The sequence below is a fragment of the Aythya fuligula genome, chromosome Z, assembly GCF_009819795.1.
Source record: "Aythya fuligula isolate bAytFul2 chromosome Z, bAytFul2.pri, whole genome shotgun sequence".
NCBI classification, from domain to species: domain Eukaryota; kingdom Metazoa; phylum Chordata; class Aves; order Anseriformes; family Anatidae; genus Aythya; species Aythya fuligula.
The window spans coordinates 77157809-77181049 of NC_045593.1; the positions used below are offsets into that span (position 1 = coordinate 77157809).

At 37.4% G+C, this 23241-nt stretch overlaps 1 protein-coding gene across 2 annotated transcripts in view; it reads right to left on the reverse strand.

Annotated features, from left to right (window-relative positions):
* RASGRF2 (Ras protein specific guanine nucleotide releasing factor 2) overlaps nt 1-23241 on the reverse strand; it is a 138956-nt gene that overhangs the window by 76440 nt on the left and 39275 nt on the right. For both annotated transcript variants that reach the window (XM_032205611.1, XM_032205610.1), the window contains exons 2-8: nt 17908-18014; nt 6868-7015; nt 6135-6224; nt 4471-4724; nt 3216-3295; nt 2580-2773; nt 924-1033 (exon numbers count right to left, since the gene is read on the reverse strand). In XM_032205611.1, the coding sequence (XP_032061502.1) occupies nt 924-1033; nt 2580-2773; nt 3216-3295; nt 4471-4724; nt 6135-6224; nt 6868-7015; nt 17908-18014 (983 nt within the window). The remainder of the gene's footprint in view (nt 1-923; nt 1034-2579; nt 2774-3215; nt 3296-4470; nt 4725-6134; nt 6225-6867; nt 7016-17907; nt 18015-23241) is intronic.

The following is a 23241-nucleotide window of genomic DNA, read 5'->3' on the forward strand; positions in this document are numbered from 1 at the left end:
TGACAAAAAGGAAAAAATAATAAGCTCAAAATTAGTGGGTAGTTTGCACAACATAGCCACTAGGTCTTAACAGCATTAAAAAACTGAACAGTCCAAAGCATGCAATTAACAAAAGCTACAAGGCAATCACTGGTTTACAACTACATATTTCATAAGTATTTATTTGGTGAATACTCCAGATATTCAAGGCATATGTCCTAGAGTTCATGCAGCATTTCTTTGCTGCACAACAGAAAGCTGTGTTGCCTAGAGATAGCAACCGAATTTCCTACTGGGCTGACAGAGAGAAATATCTAAGAAAGGATAGGGGATTTCTGGGAAGACATCAATTTTGCAGGATTTTACAGGGAGCACCAATTCTTAAAATATATCTTTAGCTCCTGTTTATCTGGTATTATTTAAAGCATATGTGTAGATCATAATTTCATTAACACATGCAAACTGTAACACAGATTGAGAACTCAGTGATTTTCAAGACCCTGACTGATCCCCGTTCTCACAGAATATCAAAAATGCCCCCCCTTTTTTTAAACTGTGAAAAAATACATACATGTGTGTATGTAAAGAAAATTACTTTGCTCACAACCCAAGGGTAGGTAGTTTCTATAGCAACTCTATTCTCCCCTACCCAAAATACAAGGAAACACTTGTAGATTTGTTAGCCAAAAAAAACAAACAAACAAAAAAAAACACAACAACAACAACAACAACAAAAAGAAGAGCCAAAGTACTAGTATTTTGGCTTTGTTTATCTTTATTCTGGTTTGGTTTTCTTCCTTTTCTTTAGGAGAACTTTTTAAAAAAGAACGAAAACCAAACTAAAACAAAGAAAACTGATTTTTCATTTCAGAGTCTTTGATGCAGGATTATCCAAAAAAACAAACAAACAAACAAACAAAAAAAAAAAAGGTGAAAAGACTTACCTTGAAAGTTCTTCCAGTTTAGATTTAGCAAATTCAAGGCTCTTTCGTTCAACATGTTCATGTGGTGTGTGAGCCAGAAGTTCATGCAGTGTTATAATATATCTAGGGATCTTAAAATAAATTAGGTATAGAATCAGCAAATCCATGAAGGAATAATTCCAATACAGCATTTTCTTAAATATTAGCCATTATATTCATCACTAAAGTTTTACAAGCATGGTCTTTTTTTTTCTTTTTTTTTTTTTTTCTTTTTTTAATATCCACAGCTAAGTAATTATACATAAACTCTAAATAAACCTGCCAAAGTGAGCAGTTTTATTTAGAATTTATTTTTTTAGGTGACAGAGGCTGCATATGCATAGGTACATTCTCAGTTTGAAGAAACACAAGTTCTATTTATTACATTTTAAGAAAAAAATCAGGTCAGAGGCAGTGACAAATATGACATAAATTTCATGTTTTCATGCTGCTATGCATGTGTCAACAGAGAAAACTTTCAGAACTCTCTGGGAGATCCATGTATACCTTCCCACAATTTTGATAGGATACATGCATCTAGATTTTTTTATGACTTTGAAAATACCAGCTAACCTGTTAGCATATAAATGAAAGAATTCACATTGTACTAATGGGCATTAAAGATGGAATAAAAGAACAATGACACTGATTCACTTTGTCATCACTTAAAGCAGTTTCATAATTGTTAAACAGAACCAAGTGATACTATAGTAAACTTATTTTTACAGGGTAAAAGTCATTTAGAAAGTGGAGAGGTGTCTTCTCTTATGCTGAAATGAAAAGTCCTCAGCAATGACACTGTGCCCATCACATACTGAATAGGTTTTGTATCCTATTTTCTAATTCCCCTTCAAAATTCCAAGATCTTTCTTCAAATCTTTTTTCAATCAAAAGATCCCCAAACTTTATGACATACAAATTCAAAGCTGAACAAATGCAGTGTTACAGGTGGTAATGGCTTTTAGGTTAATACGGCTGACTAGAACTACCACAAATGTCAGTGACCCTCTTTTTTCTTTTTTTCTCTCTACTTCTTTTGCAGTAACTGAACAAACTGAGGGTGTTCACTGTTGTAATGATGAGTAAATTGTTATGTCAAATGTATAAGTCACAAAATCTTCAAACCAGCATTTCATAGACCTATGAAAACAGCTGCAAATAATTAATCCAGGCAGATCAAGACAAAGTATCACAAGGCTAAAAAAGTTTTCAAAACCTCTGCAGAATATTGTTCATTTTCTAAAGACCAGGTCACTGGAGAACAAAATGGTTTCCAAGAGTATTCCTTGTAAAATGCTTGTGGTTGTTCTAGCTTGTTATACCAGTTACATTGCTGCATATCCCTGCAGCAGGTCAGAAATTGAGAATTTGTTTCTCAGCTTTTCTTTTTTGTTTGGCACTAGTCCTCATCTAACATTCTCCTTGAACGTACACAAGATTCTGGATAGAGCTGAATCAGTGTAGTTGGAGAAAAGATCTCTACAGGCAGTGCCTAATAAATAAATGAAAACTAAATTAATTTGCACAAGACTACTTTAGTTAAGCAAAAAGCATCTTCTATTAATCAGAATTTCAGTAACACAAAATGATTCAACCAAACAATAAAAACAAACAGTGAAAAAAATGTACAGAGACTACCTGAAACATGGGGTAAGTAAGGAAAGTTTCCAGCATTCGCCCCTCACATGCTGGGTTGGCTTCATATTGCTTCAAGAGTTTGTCAAAATCTCTGTTTTGCTTACAGTTTGCCAGTACTTGTAGACTATATTGATGATTCCGAACAAATTCTTGATATATGTTCAGCATTGGCAGCAGAATGTCAAATAAGTCAGCTAGAAAAAGTCAAAAAATGCTTTTTTTTTCCAGCTACCCATCTCTTGGAATGTATTTTTAAAGAAACTACTATGTTCTATGGAAGTGAATTACTGTAATCAGTACTGAGATTTTAGAAGCATTAAACTTGGTTCCTCCACCTGCCAAAATACAGTTGTTCTGACTAGTAATCAGCTAATATCACTGAAAATTCAGGGGCCCATGTCTAAACAATGCTTAGCGTAGAGGCTAACCCAGAAGCATTCTCGTATATGGACTTCGAGAGAGTCATATTACTGCTCACATGGAACATTCACTACACCAGATCACATGGTGTTACTTCTGCAAACGTATTCCACTCAAAAAGGACACTATCTTTATTAAAAAAAAAAAAAAAACAGCCACTGTAGTTTCAAAAATAATTAAGAAAATTGTACCCTTAGAGAAAATACAGTAACTTACCTAGAATTAAGGTAGGCCAATTAGCTATTCTTGCTTTTAAACCTTGGTGAAATATTTCATGAAGAAACATGATTGTTTCACTGAAAAACAAGTATTTAAAGAAAAAAAAAAAAAAAAGACAATTCAGGTCTATTTTCTCATTTGTAATTCAAAGAGGAACATTTGGATATTGGAACTTCATGGATATTAGTGTATTTTGCACTTCAGTAGAAAAAAATAGAAGACAGTCATTATTATACAAGTAAATACCTCATTTGATTATACTGTATAAAATTTTTAGCATAGTATCTTTTCAAAATGCATAGTATTTACTGTAGAAAGCATATTCTAACTGCTTAGTCTTTTAAATAAAAGCATCTACTAAATAACATATTCCACACGTTAAATAATAGAGTATCCTTGGCAATGCATTCAGTAAATACACAGTAAATACTCCTCTTAAACAAAAGGATCAATAAGATGCAGAAAACTTCTAGCCAGTGGTAGTCATCTATATTCTTATTTGCTGCTCTTCAAAATTTGAAGCTTAGAACTTTTCTATAACATGAACCTTAATATTGTATTTTAGCTCATGAGGTCAGCAGAATCAGCATTAGAGGAATCCCAATTGTAAGTGAAACGATTATGCATAAACTATTATGAAAGGGAAGCCTGTCTCATAACTAAAGCACCATATTATTTTTCTTAGAATTTAGGGGCAGACTTGGATGCAATCTCAATCCTGTTTCAAATTCTAGATGCCTGTTGGCTTATTTTTGCATACTCATTAAAATGGCACTTGGATGCTTAATGCAAAGAACAATTCTTTTTTGTAGGATGTGAACAGACAAGCAAGAGAGAAGGAGGTTCCTTAGGCATGGCAAAAGCAAATAGGAAATATGACACAGTCATCCTCAGGGTCTTATCTGGATCATATGAGGGCATTAAGTCCAATTTTGCTCTCATAAGAGAAAAGGGAAGAAGAAAGGTGGCAGGAAATTTAAAAGAACTGCCCCATGAGGCATTATACTCCTCTAGCAAAGAAGACAAAGAATGTAAGGAGGCACAGAGGACTAACTGGCTTCAAACAGCATCACAGACAGCACCTTTCCTCTTACCCTAAGGAAATGTGGTCCTCGTCAGTCACATTACTTACATCAGAACAACAACAACAACAAAATGCCAAACTTCACTACTGCAAATTCAAGCAGAATGGGAAGAAGTGGTCAGGCAAATCCCTAAAAGCAACTTTAAAAAAAAAAAAAAAACAACTTACCTGTTGAGGAAAATACTACTGACATCATCATGACTGATAGGTGGCTTCTTTGAACTTGCAGCCATTCTTAAGGGCCTCAGAAAACAGTTCACAAGAACATAAAGTTGATGCACATATTCAGATTCAGCCTCAACCATGTTAAAAACTATCTGATTCCTTTTTCTCATACTTTCTGCATGAGGAGAACAAATATAATCTTGGACAATAGTCTTCCATTTTCTTCTACATAGCCAGCCCCGCATAAAGCTCTGAACCTAAAAAAACACCAAGTAGAAAAGAAGAATGAGATTACTTAAAATAAGTTTTTCACTGTAGAAATAACCATCTGTGTGAAATGCTTGTCAAAAAAATAAATGTGTTGCCCTCTAAAACATTACTGATCCATAATTGTTCCTGAATTATATTTTTTAGATATCTATTTAATAATAGAAGTCACACAAGCATTTGAAAATGTTGGTAATATTTGTTTCCCAACCATATACATATCAAAGTAACTTTTACCGCAGGCTCAGAGGTTGTACCTTTTCATATACTCTTCCTGTCAGCACAACTATCCAGGTTATCTGCCCAGATTATTTTAACTCCTTTTACTTCCCCTTACATATTTCTCACTTTCTTATATCCTCAATCATATTGTTTTCACGGTTTTCATGGAACGCATTTCAAAATAGATTTCGTATCAGCATTGACACAATTCTGAAACAGCTGTTAGGCTCAGTTTGATTTTTGTTTTGTATAGATACTACTTAATGTTTGCATTTAAAGCTACATATGCTGTTTAATATCAGACACCTAGGCCAGCGATACCATTATAAAGAAAAGTCAGATATTTGCCATTTTTAAGAGGTCACAGAAAATAATATGTCACAGAAAAATCTACTTAGGTATAACACCCATTGAAGTTACAAGTGGACAAAAGACTACAGAAAAGGTCTACTTCTGGTCACAGAAAACTTCCTTGACCTTGGTGTGATGATCATTCATGTTGAAAGAGAAATGGAAAACTTCACTGGTAACAGTTTACTCTGAATAAATAACTTTTTTTAAAAAAAAGGAGGGGGGAGGGGCAACTGTCAAAACAATCAAGATGTAGAATGCAGTGAATCAGAATCAGAACTCTCCTTGTACTAAAAGAGGTATTTCTGGCTCTATTACAATGTTAAATCTGTATGGAAAGGAAAATTCATACCAACTCAATACCTGACTTAGACTATGTGACCCAGAAATGGGTAGTGAAACTAAGTCCATATAACAGAAAAGAAATTATGCAATTTAAGCTATTCTTTTATATCTTTATAAGCATTTTTATAAGAAAGGAGTATAAAGTTACTACATTCTTGATTCCCACAGGACATAGCCAATGGCTGAATTTCACCCTTCATAAGCGGTCAAATGCAAAGTGCAACCTTCTCTAATCAACTGAATATAAAAAAAGTAAAAACAAATACTGAAGTAACAAAGACTCTCAGGGATAAATAGCCCCTGAAATGTATTAAGTTGATATAATTTAAGTGGTTTGAGTAGGATCAGGTCAAAAGACATCTGGACAGTTGAGCGTACTTAATCAAACAGTACCTGAATGCAAAACTAGACAGACTAAAATACACAATCAACCTCCCACATTCCATTTTTCTCCTTTCAAACACAGAATATTGCATATTTACCTTTTTAATTTTTTTAATATCTGGATCCTCATCTTCCTGGTTGCCTTGATAAGGTCGCATTCTTTCTTTTGTTTTATTGAGAGCTATAATCTGACAAAAACAACCATTCATTAAATGCTTTTTCAATGCAACTAAATTATTTGCTACAGAACTAATAGAAAAATCTCTTTGCCTTCTTCAAAAGCTCTTCCTAAAGACTGTTAAAGCTGCATGGAATGACAAGCACATTTTTGGTCACAGGGATATAAACACAATTCTCAGGAAACAAACAAGGCTTTTGATCTAGATGACAGAAGGACCAAAAGAGATATGCTTCTCCTCTCGAAATGAAGTGTGTCTTTCAGACCTTCTCAGCTCAGAACTGCAACAAAACTTTTAACATTCAATGAAACAGAGTAGCTTGGAATGGTCCACAATAATATCACAACCAAAGACAGGGTTTAGAGGACCAGATACCACGTGTGAAGACAGGTGGGAAATAATACCATCAGTGGGATCAATATTGCAAAGCAACATGTCATCTTAAAGTCTCTGACAATGTAGTAATCCAATCAGATTTTCTGCCTGTAATATTTCTAAGAAAAACATCTAGCCAAGGGTTCATAGGGCTATTACATGTAGACCTTACTGGGTACAGTTATTTTTGCAAATATTACAGAAATATTAGAAATGATTATAATGCACACAGCAAAACATTACAATTGATTGGTTGTTTGATGATTCTGTCACATACCTCAGATTTAAGTCTTTCAATTTCTGTGTCTTGATCTTCAAGCTGATGTCGAAGTTGATTGGCTGCAATTTTCTCAGTCTCTACAATTTGCACAAGATGAATGTACTTCTGCATCAGTACCTCCCTTTCAATCAGAATATCTGAATAACTAAAAAAGAAAACATTTAATTTAGTAAAAGTAGCCAGATGTTGTCTTTCATATTTCCTTATGGAATATTGACAGAAAAAAAAAAATCACATTAATGACAAGCAATCTGCAAACGTGCATTTGTTTGACCTAATATAAAATTAATAGCTTAGTCATAAATAATCCAAACCTATGAAGTGTTCAATAATCTTTTTAGAGATAGGAGTCAGCAGTATCCACTGTCACGGAACCCAAAGCAAGATAATTGCACTGATCTTTTTAAAAGCTTCTAATTTTCAGCTTAAGCTCAAGAACTCTATTCATTCAATTTCTTTAATTATTTTAAGGGCTGCACTTTTTTTTGTTTGTTTTTCTCCCCTCTTCCTGTCATCTGTGGGGATTTGGGAGAAGCATTTGATACTTCATCTGAACTATTTCTAATTCTCTCTACCTCTCAGGTTTCTTCAAGAAGAATTCCCATAATAACCTTCAACATTATTATTTTGGTTTGCTAATACCTATTTTATTGATGAGGTCAGTTTGATATTACTCAAACAAATGCATTTAATATAATTAGTAACAGGAACTGTGCTATCAGTCCTTTATTTTATCTTTTAGCTACTTTCCATCAATTAGTATTTTCCTGAAAAGGGACGGTGTCCATAGAGCAATTAAATATCACAACCAGAGCCGTGACGAGCATCAATAGCTTTAAACTAAAAGAGGGAAGATTTAGATTAAAGGTTAAGAGGAAATTCTTCACTCAGAGGGTGTTGAGGAACTGGAACAGGTTGCCCAGAGAAGCTGTGGATGCCCCATCCCTGCAGAGGTTCAAGCCCAGGCTGGATGTGGCTTTGAGCAACCTGGTCTGGTGGGAGGTGTCCCTGCCTACAGCGGGGGGTTGGAACTAGACAAAGTTTAAGGTCCCTTCCAGCCCAAGCCATTCCATGATCATACAGGAAGTACTCTTTACAACTTGAGATAAAGAAGAAATCAGCTGTTCCTACTCAACATCTTCACCAGACTGATCTTTCATGTGATTCAATCTCTCTGACATAGATAACTTAAATGTGTGAAAAAGTACAGTCCTATGAAGTGCTTGTTTGCTGGCAATGATTCAGCAAAATCTACAGACACGTACAGCCTCTTTACCTAACCTCTGGGATCTTGTTCCTCTGGGATTTAAATAATTAGCCACTCACTCTAGCTGAGCAGTGTAATCAACCTGCTGGAGGGAAGGGATGCCACCCAGAGGAACCTGGGCAGGCCTGAGAGGTGGGTCTGTGCGAACCTGTGGAGTTCAATAAGGCCACGTGAAAGGTCCTGCACCTGGGCTAGGGCAATCCCAAGCAAAAATACTGGCTGGACAGTGAATGGATAGAGAGGAGCCCTGTGGAGAAGAACCTGGAAGTGCTGGAATTGGGCCTTGAGCATCCTGGTCTGGTGGGAGGTGTCCCTGCCCATGGCAGCGGGGTTGGAACTGGATGGTCTTTAGGGTCTCTTCCAACCAAAGCCATTCTGGGGTTCTGTGATTTGCACGATAAAGACCAAACACAAAACATGGTAGAAGTAAGGCCTAACATTTGGCAAGGGATCTTTTATTATTTTACGATCTATCATAACTTTCCTGCTATCATGTTTGCACAGGATTTGACAGATGGGATTTTTGGATTGCACATCTTTTCTTTTTTGATTTCTTTCCGCTTGTTACGGCACTCATTTAAAAACAATCATTTCCTATTAAATACTGTGCTGCTTTTATAAATGTAGCAATATGCATCCTCTTCATCATTTTCAGTATATATATTTACTGCCAATTCAATCAGTATTGGCAGAGTTACATACTTGTGGGGGCACTGTTTAGTACAACCATTAAATTCACTGCTTAACCTAAAAAGCAAGCTTAGGTTTAAAATAGAATAAGTTCCCACAGCCACCATAAAGCAAAAGTTTTTCCTCCTTGAATGTATTATGAGAAAAATAGTAAGTGAATTCATTTCAACTGCATTTAATTTCATATTTTTACCACTGCAACTGTAAACAATAAATAGCCAAAATAGTCACTGAGCATCTCTTCCAACAAATAAAACACCATCCCTGAAGAAATCTACTATGGAGCAATCCATATACCTTATGTGGAACAAAAGATAATAACTTAAGAGATTTAGTGCTTTAAAAATGTTTATTAACGATCCTTTCTGTTTTTCAAGAACTGTGGTTTGTTTTTTTCAGAACTGTAATACTTAGTCTCCTTGCATCTTAAGAAGCATTGGCAAATGATGAGAAGTGTCTGAGTTAGACACATAGGTAGCACTTGAACTTTTACAATGGTAAGAAATGTTACAAAGACAAAAACATATGTAACTAAGAGGAAAATTTAGTCCTTAGCACCTGAAGCACCACTTTGATTTACATTTAACATGAGGAGTAGACTTTTCTACCCAGAAGCAGATCCAAACAGGTGACAGGCCTCTTCCCCCCCCCCCCCCCCCCCCCTTTTTTTTTTGATATTTTTCCTTTTAAAATTTTTCTTTCTTGCTTTCACTAAAAAATGTTTCCATAAAAAAAAAAAAAAAAAAAAAAAAAAGAGAGAGAGAGAGAGAGAGAGATTTGAATTTGTCTTTATTTAAGAACAAGGAAAACACAGAATCATAAAGGGTGAACAGCTGCTATAGTAAGAACTGATGTAAGATTCAGAATACTAACATATACAATGTTTTTCTTTTACTTTTTTATTATTTTTATTTTTATCCTTTAGGGGAAGAAATTTCATCCAGATTTTTCAGTTTCTTAAGATGCATTAGTCTTTCTTTACTAGAGAATGAGAACTTTACTGTGAAAGACTGAAAAGTTTCTTTTTTTTTTTTCTTTTTGAGATGTATATAGTATATTTTGCTTGGATAGTGGCCTTGGCTGAATAAAATGTCAGTCTCAGCCTGCAAACCAAACATTTCCTTCACTTCTATAATTAGCAGTACAAAAAGGAGTTAATTAGAAAAACCTATGTACACCTACAGTAACTTAGAATAGGTGAGACATTTTTGTTCTCAGAACTGCTACTTGCCCTGGGAAATGAAAATTACATGATTTTGGAATACAGTTCTCTCAGTTCTAACAACCCTTTTCTCTGCATTTTTCAACCCTTTCTTTGCATTTAAGAGTTAAGAGATCATGCCTAAATTGCTAATGTGTATATCCAGCATAATCCCCGGAGCCTTCAAATAGGGCATGGCTTCAATAATGAATCAGCAGGCTTCTAATTGATTATACATGTATACAAAATCAATCATTAAAGAAAATGGTATCAAAGCATTCAAATGTCAAAGGCAGATGAAAAATTCCTAAAACAACCTGTAGGAAGACAGCCTGGATCTAGTTCTCTTGTTAACACATTGTTTAACAGAAGGAAACAACTACTATGAACCATGGATTTCTGTGAGGTGGTGTTAACATTTTACCGAGAGAAGTGATTCTGCAACATTAACACAATAGGTAGTAAGACTCAAAGACTGAGCAATCTGAAAGGTGAGGCTATACCTATCTCTTAATACTGCACGCACAGGCAGATAACTACAAGAACCTTAAGCTTTGACTGATCACTACCTAGCACATAGAGATAGGCAGAAACAAAGCATGTCCTGAAAAAAATATGCCTCATTTAGACCCCATGGGAGTTGACATGCTCTGAAAATATAGGAAAAATGCAGAAATTTAGGAAGTGTCTCATTGTTAGGAACTCCCTTTTGTAGAAGCAGATGAAGATAGAAGTCTCCAGTAGTGATATCAGCAAATACAATGGATTTTTGTACTGAATTCAGAACAGAATTATGGTTATCTGTGCCAGGGAAGCTTTAGGTTAGATATTAGGAGAGATTTCTTTCTGGCATTGGAATGGGCTGCCCAGGGGAGTGGTTTTGTCACCATCCCTGGGGGTCTTCAAGGAATGTTTAGATGTGGTGTTTAATAGCATGGTTTAGTGGTGGACGTGTTCAGTAGTAGATTAAAGGTTGGACTAGATGATCTTGGAAGTGTTTTCCAACATGATTGATTCTATGATTCTTTGTACTGAATGTTAATTGTACTAAAACTATTCAGGTAGCTGAAAACACCATGCAGTGGACCTGGGCACAACTATTTATGACTCTACCAAATCACCCTAAAGACATGAAATACAAAATGCAACCTAATCAGTTCTTTGTGAAAAGCAGGCAACTTGACTTTGGGGGTGTTGCATGCAAAAGAAATTGCAAATCCATCTGCCAGTTTGAACTACCCACAAGCAGTTATAGGAATCCTCACCAAAGGAGGAACAGCTTCCAGCCAGGTTTTTAAGTCTACTATCATACTAACACCCACACAGTGGATGGTAAAAGTTACAACAAAATTTACACAATCCACCCCTATGACTGTGACAATGTGATTTGTGAGACCACCTGTACACAATTACAATTAAGCTTTAATGAATTCCTTATCATATGGGATATCAAAGATGACCTATGGCTGTGAGTTACAGGGCTGGGGCTTACTGGAAGATATAAAATTAAGATGGACTTTCAGACACAGTAGGACAGATGTTTAAAAAGGCTGTAAAACTGGTGTCGGCTGATTTCCAGTCAAACAGATGGAAAATGGCGCTTGGACTAATGAACAACTACAGCAATCAGGGTGAGGCGTAGGGGGTGATATACTAGGAAACATGCAAAGTCCGCACCCCAAACAGCTCTTGATTTTTCTAACTGAGATATGGAAATAAACTGGAACACAAACCCTTTCAAAAGAGTGGCCCCAACAGCCACTGGAAAGTTTGTGAAACCAAGCCAAGTGAGTTGGGGAATCGCTCTAGGACCATGGATAATGTGGAGGGGAATGCTACCCTCTTATGAGACAGTGAGACAATCCTGAAAACACACCTCATTAATCAATGCATTACCCAACAAACTCCAAAACAAGGGGCCCGCTACAACTCACACAAAATGAGCAGCTGTTTTAATTGTTCTGGTACTCTTTTATCCAAGAAAATCTCACTGTAGGAATTCATCTACAAACAAACTTGGGCAGAAAGTCACGTTACTCCCTTATGCAAAACTGGGACATAATTCAACAGCAGATATAAAGTACAGACCAAATACAATGGGAAGGCATACTCCTCACTACATGAACTGAGGCTCCACTGAGCTGTTAAGAACTTGTAGCTACTGTCTCAGGAGGATGGGATTGGTGGGATTTCAAGGATTTACTTAGAAAACAACTACCACACCAATCACCTGGACAGCCATAATTACCAATACAATTATCACAGCCTTTGGAGTTTTTTGTCTACCTAAAGCGTTGTGTGCTGATACGGAAATGACAGAGATGGGAAACACAACAGGAACTTATCTGCCAAGACATGCAAGCCCCCCTCATGAACTTAAGGAGCACTTTGCCGCAGCAAAGATGTCAGCTACAGGAACATAGCTCTCCTGGGGGATAAGACAGGTTTCCAGGAGCAAGAAGCACAGGTGGCACAGTCCTCTCTGTTTCTGTTTCTAAGGGTGGAAACGTTAGGGTGTGTGACAAAAGACAGATTTTAACAAACACAAATAATCTGAGCCCCCTGTCCTGGCTACTCCCATGGCTATCATAGACCAACCAGCCCATTAATGGTCCACCTCCACAGGAACGGTCACAGTGTCAGGCAGGGGAACCCCAATGGCCCAGTCAAGAAACAAATACCCAGCTCCTGTCATTGACAAAGAGAAATCCATCAAGCTGAGTCAGTGGAAAAGCTCTCTGGATCACATTTTAAACTGAAAACATTTTTCCCTACAGAGGTATGAAATATACTACGTAATGCTGTACAAGACTCATTATAGCATGCTTATAGGAGGAACCAAGGGCAAGGAAAGGGAGAGCTCAAGGAGGTTCACAGAACAAGAGGAGGAAAGCAGACAGTTACAGGGATAAAAGGAGATGAAAACTCACATGTAAAGAGATTGCTGATACAGTACACTCGTCTGGCCATGCCCAGCACAGTCTGCTGTCTTTGCATTGAACTCAGTGTGTGTTTGCCTGGGTCAGAGAACTCTGTATAAGCAGAGCTCTAAGTGCCAGCATGTGCAGTTGGGACTGCAGGCCATGGGGCCCTGTGTCTGCAGTGCCTGGAGAGGCAGAGGTGTGTGCATATTGTGTGTGTGTGTGTCAGGGAGCAATTGCTAGTGAGTATCAGGCCAGGCTAGCCAGTGGATCAGATTAGATCCTTGGAAGCTTGGTACTGAAGAGGCAGCAAAACTGGGATCATCAGAGAGTCTGCAAGTTGTCTATTGCCACTGAAGATCCTGTTCAGCTACTGAGAAGACCATGAGGTTGGGTGACTGACTAAGAAATGCATTTGCACACGTGTGTTTCTCTGTGACAGCTGGAAATGAGCATATCCAAGGGCCAGATACCAGCTAGGCCGAGTGTATAAGGCCAGTCACTGGAGCAATCCTCACCCCTCAGCGAGGTGGACTGAGGACCAGCAACTGAAGTGAGACTGGAGGCCTGGAGTGCACATTTCCAGCTTCCAGCAACAGGGGAGACCAAGGATCCAGGGCCAGTTCCTGGACAGACTGAATGTATAGGCTGTTTATTTGAGGGATCCGTATTGTATGTATGCATATTTTTCCATTTAACATACCTTCAACCTGATCAGCCAGGAAAGGAAACTGGATAAGGCTGCTGATGATGTCCATACCTGCAAGGGTGCTGCATGTTTCTGCCTGTGCTGGTCTGTGTAGTCAGCTATGTTTGCATGTGTGCTCATCTGTGTTGGGAATACATGCTGAGGCTCACCTCTGGTTCAGCCTGGGTACAAGAAGGAGAGGCAACATTGCTTCTGTCACGCTACCAGATCTGGCAACCCTTGTCATTTTGTTCTGTGGATCTAGTCAGACATTATCTGAAAGGCAGATATAAGACTGCTTTGCACATGTTCTAAGAATTACTAAAATCCTTTCAGATCTGTTCCCAGCCAACTGGAAACAACAAAATTGTTGTTATTATTACCTGTACAATGTGAAGGCATTAGTAGCAAAGGTGCTTGCTGTGAGCTTCTGGGCAGCTCTGAGCTAGCACGCTGAGCTTAGAACTGTCTGCAAAATGCTCTGCAAAATACACCCTGCATTATCAGGCAAAGTGTGCCAACAAACCTGAAGAATGATCCTTTTCTTTAAGAGCTGCTAGTTTGAGGGCAGTAGTTCATCATATGCTTTAAACAGCAAAGTAGCTGAAAGAAACACTCCCACTCTTCTCACCCACACAGCACACTTGCTCTCCTACGTCTCACCCATCTATTTCCCTTCTCCTTGCGTGGTGAACACAGGTGTACTGTGTGGATGTGTAGTGAACAGATCCAGTGAACTGAGACAGATTAAAGCTAAGCTGGCAAAGAACAAGCAACACATCATTCTTTTTAGTGCATATCAGTTTCCCAATTAAGTTCACACTTGTGGCAGCCTGAGGGAAGGGTTGGTAAAGGTGTGGGAATGAATGGCTGACTGAGCAGAACAACAGCTGTTTCTTTCAGGAGCAATGTGGGCTTGTGCAGGTTTAAAGCATATGCAAAACTACAGCCTGGGGTGCTTAGTTCAAGATTTTCCAATAAGGTAAAGTAGAAAATACCAAAAGAAATGATGAGTAGTGCATACACATTAAAAAATGAAACCTAACAGGTTTTCAGTTAAACGCAAAAAAATATATATTAAAACCATAGAAGAATGTGTAAGAGAAGGTAAAAAGACAGTCACAGTCTACTGATGGTGAAACAGAGTTTTGCATAAGAGAACAAGTTCTGGAACAAAATTGCCAGACAGAAATCCCACTTGCAGTCACTGATGGAGGAGCCAGGGTTTGCCAAGAACGAATCCACCAGTAACGAAGTGTAATTCGGAAGAAGTAAACATTACTCCACCACTCTGGGTATTATGGAAAACTTGAAACACTAAGAATTGAAATAAAATGAAAAGCAGGTGTAGCACACAGTGAATGGAGTCCCAGTAGAATATGCTGAATTGCATATCCTGTTGCAAGCTGATAAGCCATCCTCCCTCAGATGAGGAGGAGGCTGTATGGAGGTGAACATAAGCACTGCAGAATCTAACTGCAGCACAAAAAAAGCCTGCCAGCTCTCAAAGAGTGTGTACAGTACTCCCTAAGTGATAAGTAGTAACTTACCACCCATAGTGAAATCTTCCAAGAAACAATAGACAATGCCAGTGCAGAAAGTCTTTAATTATTTATTTGCATCCAAAAAAAAAAAACTAATTATTGAAGTGGGACGTGTATATAATAAGATGGAAAGGGCTATTTTTTCAACTCTATGTTTGTAACTTGCAAATTAAACCACATGAAAGAGACTCTAATGACTGCAAACATGCATTTGGCAAAAAGTCATAAAAAGCAATCCAAAATTAGATTTTGTATACATTAATCTAAAACAAAACAAAGTAAACAAACCCACAACACAAAAAAGCCAACCTACTTTGTCTCAGCTAAAACATGGATTGCCATCACTGATGTATTCACCCAGAACAAGATATTCCCACACCTATTTTCAGTTTAATGGTAAGGGGGGATGTTCTTAGCACCTCCTCAGATTTTTACCTAAGATATCTGAGATATTGCAAAAAAGTATCTCCAAAGGCTACACAAACTGTCACTTAGCAATTCAAAACAAAAGTCTGAGGGAAGGGTCAGAAACATCTTATGTATCAAACAAAAAGCTGGAGACTCAAAAAGTTGCTTCTGCAACTTCTCCCCATATGTCAAAAATAAAGACAAACAAGAAAAAATTCTGCAGTTATGATGAAGGAAAAAATAACCCCTGAGACAACATTGTTTTGTTATTTTTTATTTAATTCAGTTGTCAAAAATGTTAGGGAATAGCCTAAAACTATTATTTCTACTTCTCAGTTATATATTTATATATCTTTAGTGAAACTCAAGTAACTATTATTTGGTCAAGTAACTGTTATGCAGCTCCAGGTGTTTTTTGCTAGGTACAACACAAAGCAAAAATAAAGAAATTTGCACCGAAGTAGAAAAACATCAGAATAATGAGGTAACCACAAGAGTGTCCAACACTCCATGTTCAGCAGCTAAGTTTCCGCAGAGTTTTTGGTGCTTGCAGGTATTTTCTCAAGATATAATACTAGAACATGAAAAGCAAGGACCAAGTCCCCAAAAATTTTCAGAAATCTAAATAACAGGAAATTTAAATAATAGGAAATTTAAAACCTATGAAGAATAATACATAAAAAATAATTAATTAAAAATCTCTCAAATGACATAGGGCCCTGAGAATACTCCTCACAGTTATGTCCATAGTTCCATATTATTATAACTGTCGCTTCAGATGATAAGCACAAATAGAAGTGAAAAAGTTATATAGTACAAGGGAGATGAACACACTGATCTCTTCCTTAGCAGAACAGAGACTCACTCTTCTGAATGTTGCACTGGTAACAATCTGGCAGATGCAAAATTCAAGACTAACCTCTTCTGAGCAAGTTTGTCAATATTTTCAATTGCGTGTTTTTTAAAGCTGGCTTAATATTTTGTTAAGTGCTGCCATGGAAATTCGTGTGTGATATTTTTATGGAATGAATGTCCCAAGAAGAAATTGTAACTCAGTGTTGTGAGCTCTTCTTGGTTATAAGCCTTTCATACCAGGCAACAGAAAGGAAGAAAACTATCCTCAGAAAAGGGAACATGCTGCAGAATCCTGCTTTCCCCAGATGCCCTTACCATGAGGCAAAAAAGTCAAACTCTTTTCTTCCTTTCCTTGCTGTCATACTTCACAAAAGAAATTGACCCAAATTCAGTAGCAAGGTGAACAGTTCTCTCATCTCACCTGAAAAACATAGAACTGTCTGCTGGTGTTATGGGCTGAGAACTCAACACCCCATATCTTCTCCATTTCTGAAATAGTGTGCTCACTGACAGGACTATTATGCAAAATGTGGCTCATGATACCACAATGCAGCAGGTGCTTTCCAAGAAAGCATAAGACCTGTTCAGTCAGGTACCACCACTAAGAAAATGATAAAGATCCAGAGACTGGGTGTTTAGAAGAGACAGGGCCTGGAGCTGCAGGGACTAATTTCAGAGGGTCTAAATTAAAAACTGCTCCCTGGTGTTGTTTCTTTTTAGTTATAAAACGCAACCACTTCTGTTTACATGGCTTAGGTTCTAAGCAACTCAGAAACTGTCTTCTTCCTTTTGCGTTACCATGGTATTGTAGATTAGCTGAGGTTAGTATGTAAGAGAGGAGGCTGGAGATAGTGCATTTCAGCAAAGACACTTGCCTCTGCAGCCCATGTCTCAAACCTGCAGTTAGCAGATTTTCTTTTAGTTTAAACTGTAAAGCTTGCATATTTGCTGATCATACTTTTCTCGGGGAAATATTACTACATGGCTGGAAGCACTACTATGCCTGCCATTCACAAGACTGACCATCATTCAGAACTTCATTTTTGAAGAAGAAATTTTATCATAATATCATAAAAATGGCTTGACAATGGTTTCTTACATTTATTCCTGTGTAAGAGCTTTTGAATACTGATTCATTCATTCAGCAGATCACTTATTTCTTCATTCATACAGCACACTTTGCCTTTGATGGACACTAACTGTAGGAGTTGTTTCCAGTAAAAGGGCATTCTTGAACAAGTTCCAGCTGAACTCAATCACTTGCAAATGATAAAATACTGCGCTGTATGCACAAACTGATAAACACATTTTTTCTGTAACATATCCATGAATTGCAAGTAACATACATCCAATACACTGTTAAATGTATTTTTGTTTAGAGAGTGAGTGAATTTAGGTTTTTAAATTACTAACAATTTGTTTATAATAAAACAGAGGTTAAGATCAATGATCAGGTTTCATACCTAGCTTGGTGAATAGCTTCTACCCATTCATCTCCATCAACTTCATCCTCACAACGGAGCTCCAGTGGCTTCTGCCCTTCATGGCCAAATAGAACAGTAAAGTAATACTGCAAATTAAAACAAGAAAAAACAAAAGTTCAGAAACTCTTTTAAATAAAATGGATACATAAAATTTCAAAAAAGAATCTGACTTTTTAAATTCAGTGCACACTATTGCCAGCCTAGGAAAACATGTTTTAAGCCACCAGTCATGAAACACAGATTGAAGATGAAAATAAATCTGTAACATATTCTCCTCTGAATTGATGTAATGGCTTTCATGCAACTTACCATAATTTATTATTCTTAAACTTCCACATACAAGACAACAGAATATAATTCCCTCAGTAGCTTCTACGGTCAAATACAATAGTGGGTGTCAAATACAAGTGGAGTGTCCATAGTTCTTTTTTTCTTGCACTTTTTCAGCTGAGATTTTTCTTAGATGCCATCACAAGGATACCAAATACAGTAATGACACAACTTCATCACAAGAATGTACACTGGGTCTAGATGATTTCTTCACCATTGCAAAAGAACGAGACAAAACTTCTTGTTTCCCACACTCCAAAAACGTTTTTCCCGTCTTTTGAGAAGCCCCAGCCATAATCATCATTGCAACATATATATATATTTTTATATATATATGTTTTTTTTAATGAAAATGTTGTTCATAAAAGAAGCATCATATCTTTGATGGCATTTCTTACATAGAGGACTTCATCTGTGGCATGTTCTGTAGAACGCAGAATTTCAAAGAAGTTTTTGCCATTTTCATAATGTAGTCTTACCTAATAGGGAGGGGAAAACCTCCTGTCATCCACTTTAAAACACATTTCACAAGGTTACTTACAATCAGATAGTAAACAGTATTATTCTGATTTAGGTGAAAACAGGTGAGAAAATGTTCTAACTATACACACACTGGTAATTTCAATAGATGCCTTAAATGCAGCCATTAGCAAGCCAGCTGTTTCACAGGTGGGGGCACCTGTGATGGGCCTGCCCACACACAGCCTGCAGTTTCTAGATTCAGTGTGATTCAGGAGGTCTTGGAGCCAAACATTTCGTCACTAGACTATTCAGTTTTCTTCAATATCTACAATTTTTTAACCTCTCTTCCTTCATCATCACAATTAACAGGGAACTTACTGTAACCACATGGCAGCAATCATTTTCTGGAATCTAACAGCAAATTACACACTCACTCCAGCCAGCAAGTGAGGTATGCAATTTACATTCTCCCACTCCATGAGCCACTGTTTACAGCAGTAAGTAACCTGAAGTGATGTCAACAAACATTCTGCTTTCCTTGTCAAATCCACAGCTCAGCTGGGAAAAAAAAAAAAAAAAAAGGGGGGGGGAAAGAAACAAAAAAAACTCTCCAAGCCAAACAAAGTACTGGGGATCAAGAAAATAAAAACCACCTCAGAATAAAAAAAAGCATTTCCAAGGCAGGAGGAAGCATAAACAAGAAACAGAAGGGATGAAATTTTACCTACAGAGAATTGGCTGCAGATATTGTCAACATTTATAATGAATTCTGTCCCTAAAAAAAAAAAAAAAAGAGTGTTTCAGCCTTTTATTGGCCCCTCCTTAAACATCTGGCAGCCTGCTGTGCAGGCGAAACACACAGGTCAGCTGCACAGTCTGCACACAGCAGGTTCAATACACCCCTGGTGAATTAGATTCACTGGCACCAGCACTGTGTGTGCACCTGTATTTGCATCTAGGTTTGTGCCTGGGGACTTCACATTTACAAAACCCATCTGCCTCTGAGCTTCTGATTTTGTTCCTACGTTTGCTTTCATTTTAGGTAACATGAGTACATATGATGGCATTCCACAAAAAGAAAACTGTTCATCTGTGAATTGTATTATTTACTAAAAACTGTTATATATATACAAAACTTTTTTTCATACAGAAGACCACAAATACTGCAGGATCAGCAGCAGATGATTAAAACAACGGAAGCAAGACAAAATAAGCAGAAATACTCACATTTTAAGAGGCCATGCAAAGAAAGTTCAGGCCCAGACCAGCTGAGTTTTTGAAAGAAAAATACTTGAGTGCACAGCCAAAGTTCAATAAATCATTCAAAGGACAATCTTATTTTTTCTAATTTTTTTCAGTTGCTTAATCCTGCATTTTTCAACAGTAAATCACTTTTCTTTCCATTTTTTTTTTCCATTAAAAGGAAAAAAAAAAAAAAGAGTTCCGTAAGATTGTTCAGATGGTTCATAACAGTGTTAGACAAAAGCTTTTATAATCATGCAGTGCAGCTGAAGTATCAATCCAGCATCAGTATCAATTATCACTTGATTATCCAGAAGTCAACACTATATTAAGCAAAATGCAAGCAAAGTATTATAGCACACCTCTAAAAAGAATCTCTAAGTCACCCCTGAATTTTAACTCCTTTTGAAATAAATGTCATTTATCCAGCAAAGCATCTTACTATAAGAAAATACGATGGCATCCATGATGCTGTCCTGCATATTCAAGTTTATGATGAATGTGAATGGACTTACGTAAATATATCTATTTATACATAGATATATAATTTTAGCACTACCATGCTATCTGATAAACAATTCAGCTTCCACTTCACTGCAATTTATACAGTATAGGTAAAAAACACCTTTCTGTATATACCCTATTAGTTTTCTGAAGTGATGATAGTAAGTATTTATGAACTACAGGGCACATTTACACCAACTATCATCATCATCATTCATCAGGTCTGTTGGACACGCAGGCAGGCACTCATGTTTCAAATTAAGCCCATGGTTTGGTTGGACAATTTTTTATTATTATTATTGCTTCCTCTAAAAGTCCTTAGTCTCACAGAAGATAAAATGAACAATTTGTATTTTGATATAAAACATACATGTTTGTTTCATTTAAAGGTACCTTTTCAGTATTCATATAAGCACGAGAAAAATAAGTCTTCGTGTTAACTGAAAGATCTTTGCCAGAGAACTTCTCCTAAGCTGACACTAGACAAGGACACTACCACTAGAGGAATATTACTGAGTATCACGTCTCTGGCTGTAGTCTACCTAGCACTGCTCCAAGTTCCTTCCTATGGTGAGAAGGGAAGACCACGAAATGAGCTGATCATTACTTCTACTTCAGAGAAATGACCGGAACAAGACTAAAAACATGACAGAAAGTACTTCACCAGAGCATTTCAATGCCACTCATTATTATGCTGAAATCTCAGCAATAATATATATAACTTTGTCCTCATAAAGTTGTCCAGATAATAGCTGTATTCAAAATAAGGCAGCAAAAGGTTACTATGCTTTCTAAAAGGGGAAAAACATGATCTTTTCTGGTAAAAAAAAATTAATAAGAAGAAGGAAAGGAAAGGAAAGGAAAGGAAAGGAAAGGAAAGGAAAGGAAAGGAAAGGAAAGGAAAGGAAAGGAAAGGAAAGGAAAGGAAAGGAAAGGAAAGGAAAGGAAAGGAAAGGAAAGGAAAGGAAAGGAAAGGAAAGGAAAGGAAAGGAAAGGAAAGGAAAGGAAAGGAAAGGAAAGGAAAGGAAAGGAAAGGAAAGGAAAGGAAAGGAAAGGAAAGGAAAGGAAAGGAAAGGAAAAAGAAAAGAAAAGAAAAAAGAAAAAAGAAAATACATGCCTTATAGCCAACACCTCTTTTAGAGCATACTCTGGTAGATTTTCCACCAATACAAACACCCTGAAGACTAAATTTCTCAACAACAGGATGCTGTTTCCCTTGTGACTGATGAGAGCATTTGCTGTTTATGAGGTGAGAGTCACACCAACACGGGCAGCACTCTCCCAATAAGCAGGGATGGTCCCGCAGCTCACTCTTTTCTCTCCACCTCACATGGAATCTGCAAAGGATATCTCTGCTCTGTCCCTTGATAACTCATTGCTGTGCCTATTTCATCTGTTTACTACTTTTTGTCCCCTAGCACTGAGGTAATCCGACATATCTTTTCCACTTGTAAATTAGCAGCGACACTCACAAAAGAAGCAACTATTTGAAGTTACTGAGACACCAGAGGACCAGGAGGAACAAGCACGAATCATCCCATAGTGGTGCTGCCACATGTCACAGACTGAAAAGCTACTTCCACAGGTAATAATGCTGCCTGACATCTCCTATTACAAGCTCCTGCCTTCTGCTCCTTGTAAATTTGACCAGCTTTCAGTGCCTGGATGGAAAAACTCGTACCGTATAAAAGATGCATGTGTCAACAGTGGTTTTGCTATCTTATCCTTTCCTCAGCACAGCATATAAACATTTAAATTATGTTTCAAAGGACTCCAAGGTAACTACCAAATGTAGTACTGTGGGCTTGTAAATGATTGTAGTGGGGTAATAGCTACTTGCCTATGCATTGCTTTTCCCTAAATTTTCCTTATTAAACATAAAACTAATTTTCTTCATAGTACACTAAAAGAAAAAAAAAATAAATAAACATTTTAAAGCTTAAGCATGTTATTTCCTAACATTTCCTAATGTTATTTCCTGATCTGTCAATGACTTAACGTGCAGTTCTGATGTCATCATTCAGGCCAGGACCTTCAGAAGAATTTAAAAAGAAAATTCCAATCATTATATTGAAGAGAATGGCAAGTACAAATGTATACCAAGCACATGTATACCAAGTACAAATGTATACCAACTGTGTACCTTTGTATACCAAGATTGCTACTGAAAATTAAGTCTTAGAATAGATTATAGAATTATCAAGGTTGGAAAAGACCTCCAAGATACCTGGTCCAACCATCCCCCTACCACCAGTCACCCACTATACCATGTCCTTAAGCACCACATCCAGCCTTTCCTTGAACACCCCCAGGGATGGTGATGCCACCACTTCCCTGGGCAACCCGTTCCAATGCCTGTCCACTCTTTCTGAGAAGAAATGTCTCCTAATTTCCAACCTAAACCTCCCCTGGTACAACTTGAGGCCGTTTCCTCTGGTCCTACCACTAGTTACCTGCGAGAAGAGGCCACTCTGCCCCAAGCCAATGAGTTATTGTGGCCAAAGTGCAGTACCCAGCACTTAGCCATGTTGAACCTCATCCCATTGGCCTCTGCCCATCAATCTGGGCACCAGTCTGGGTCCCTCTGCAGGGCCTTCTTACCCTCTGGCATACCGACACTTCCCCCCAACTTCCTGTCATCTGCAGACTTACTGAGGGTGCACTCAACGACTTTGTCTTAACAAAGGCATGTCTTCGACATGAAATAATGAGGAAGCTTAAACATTTGCTGTATCATTGACGCTTACATTCACAACCTGATGTTTATAAGGGCAC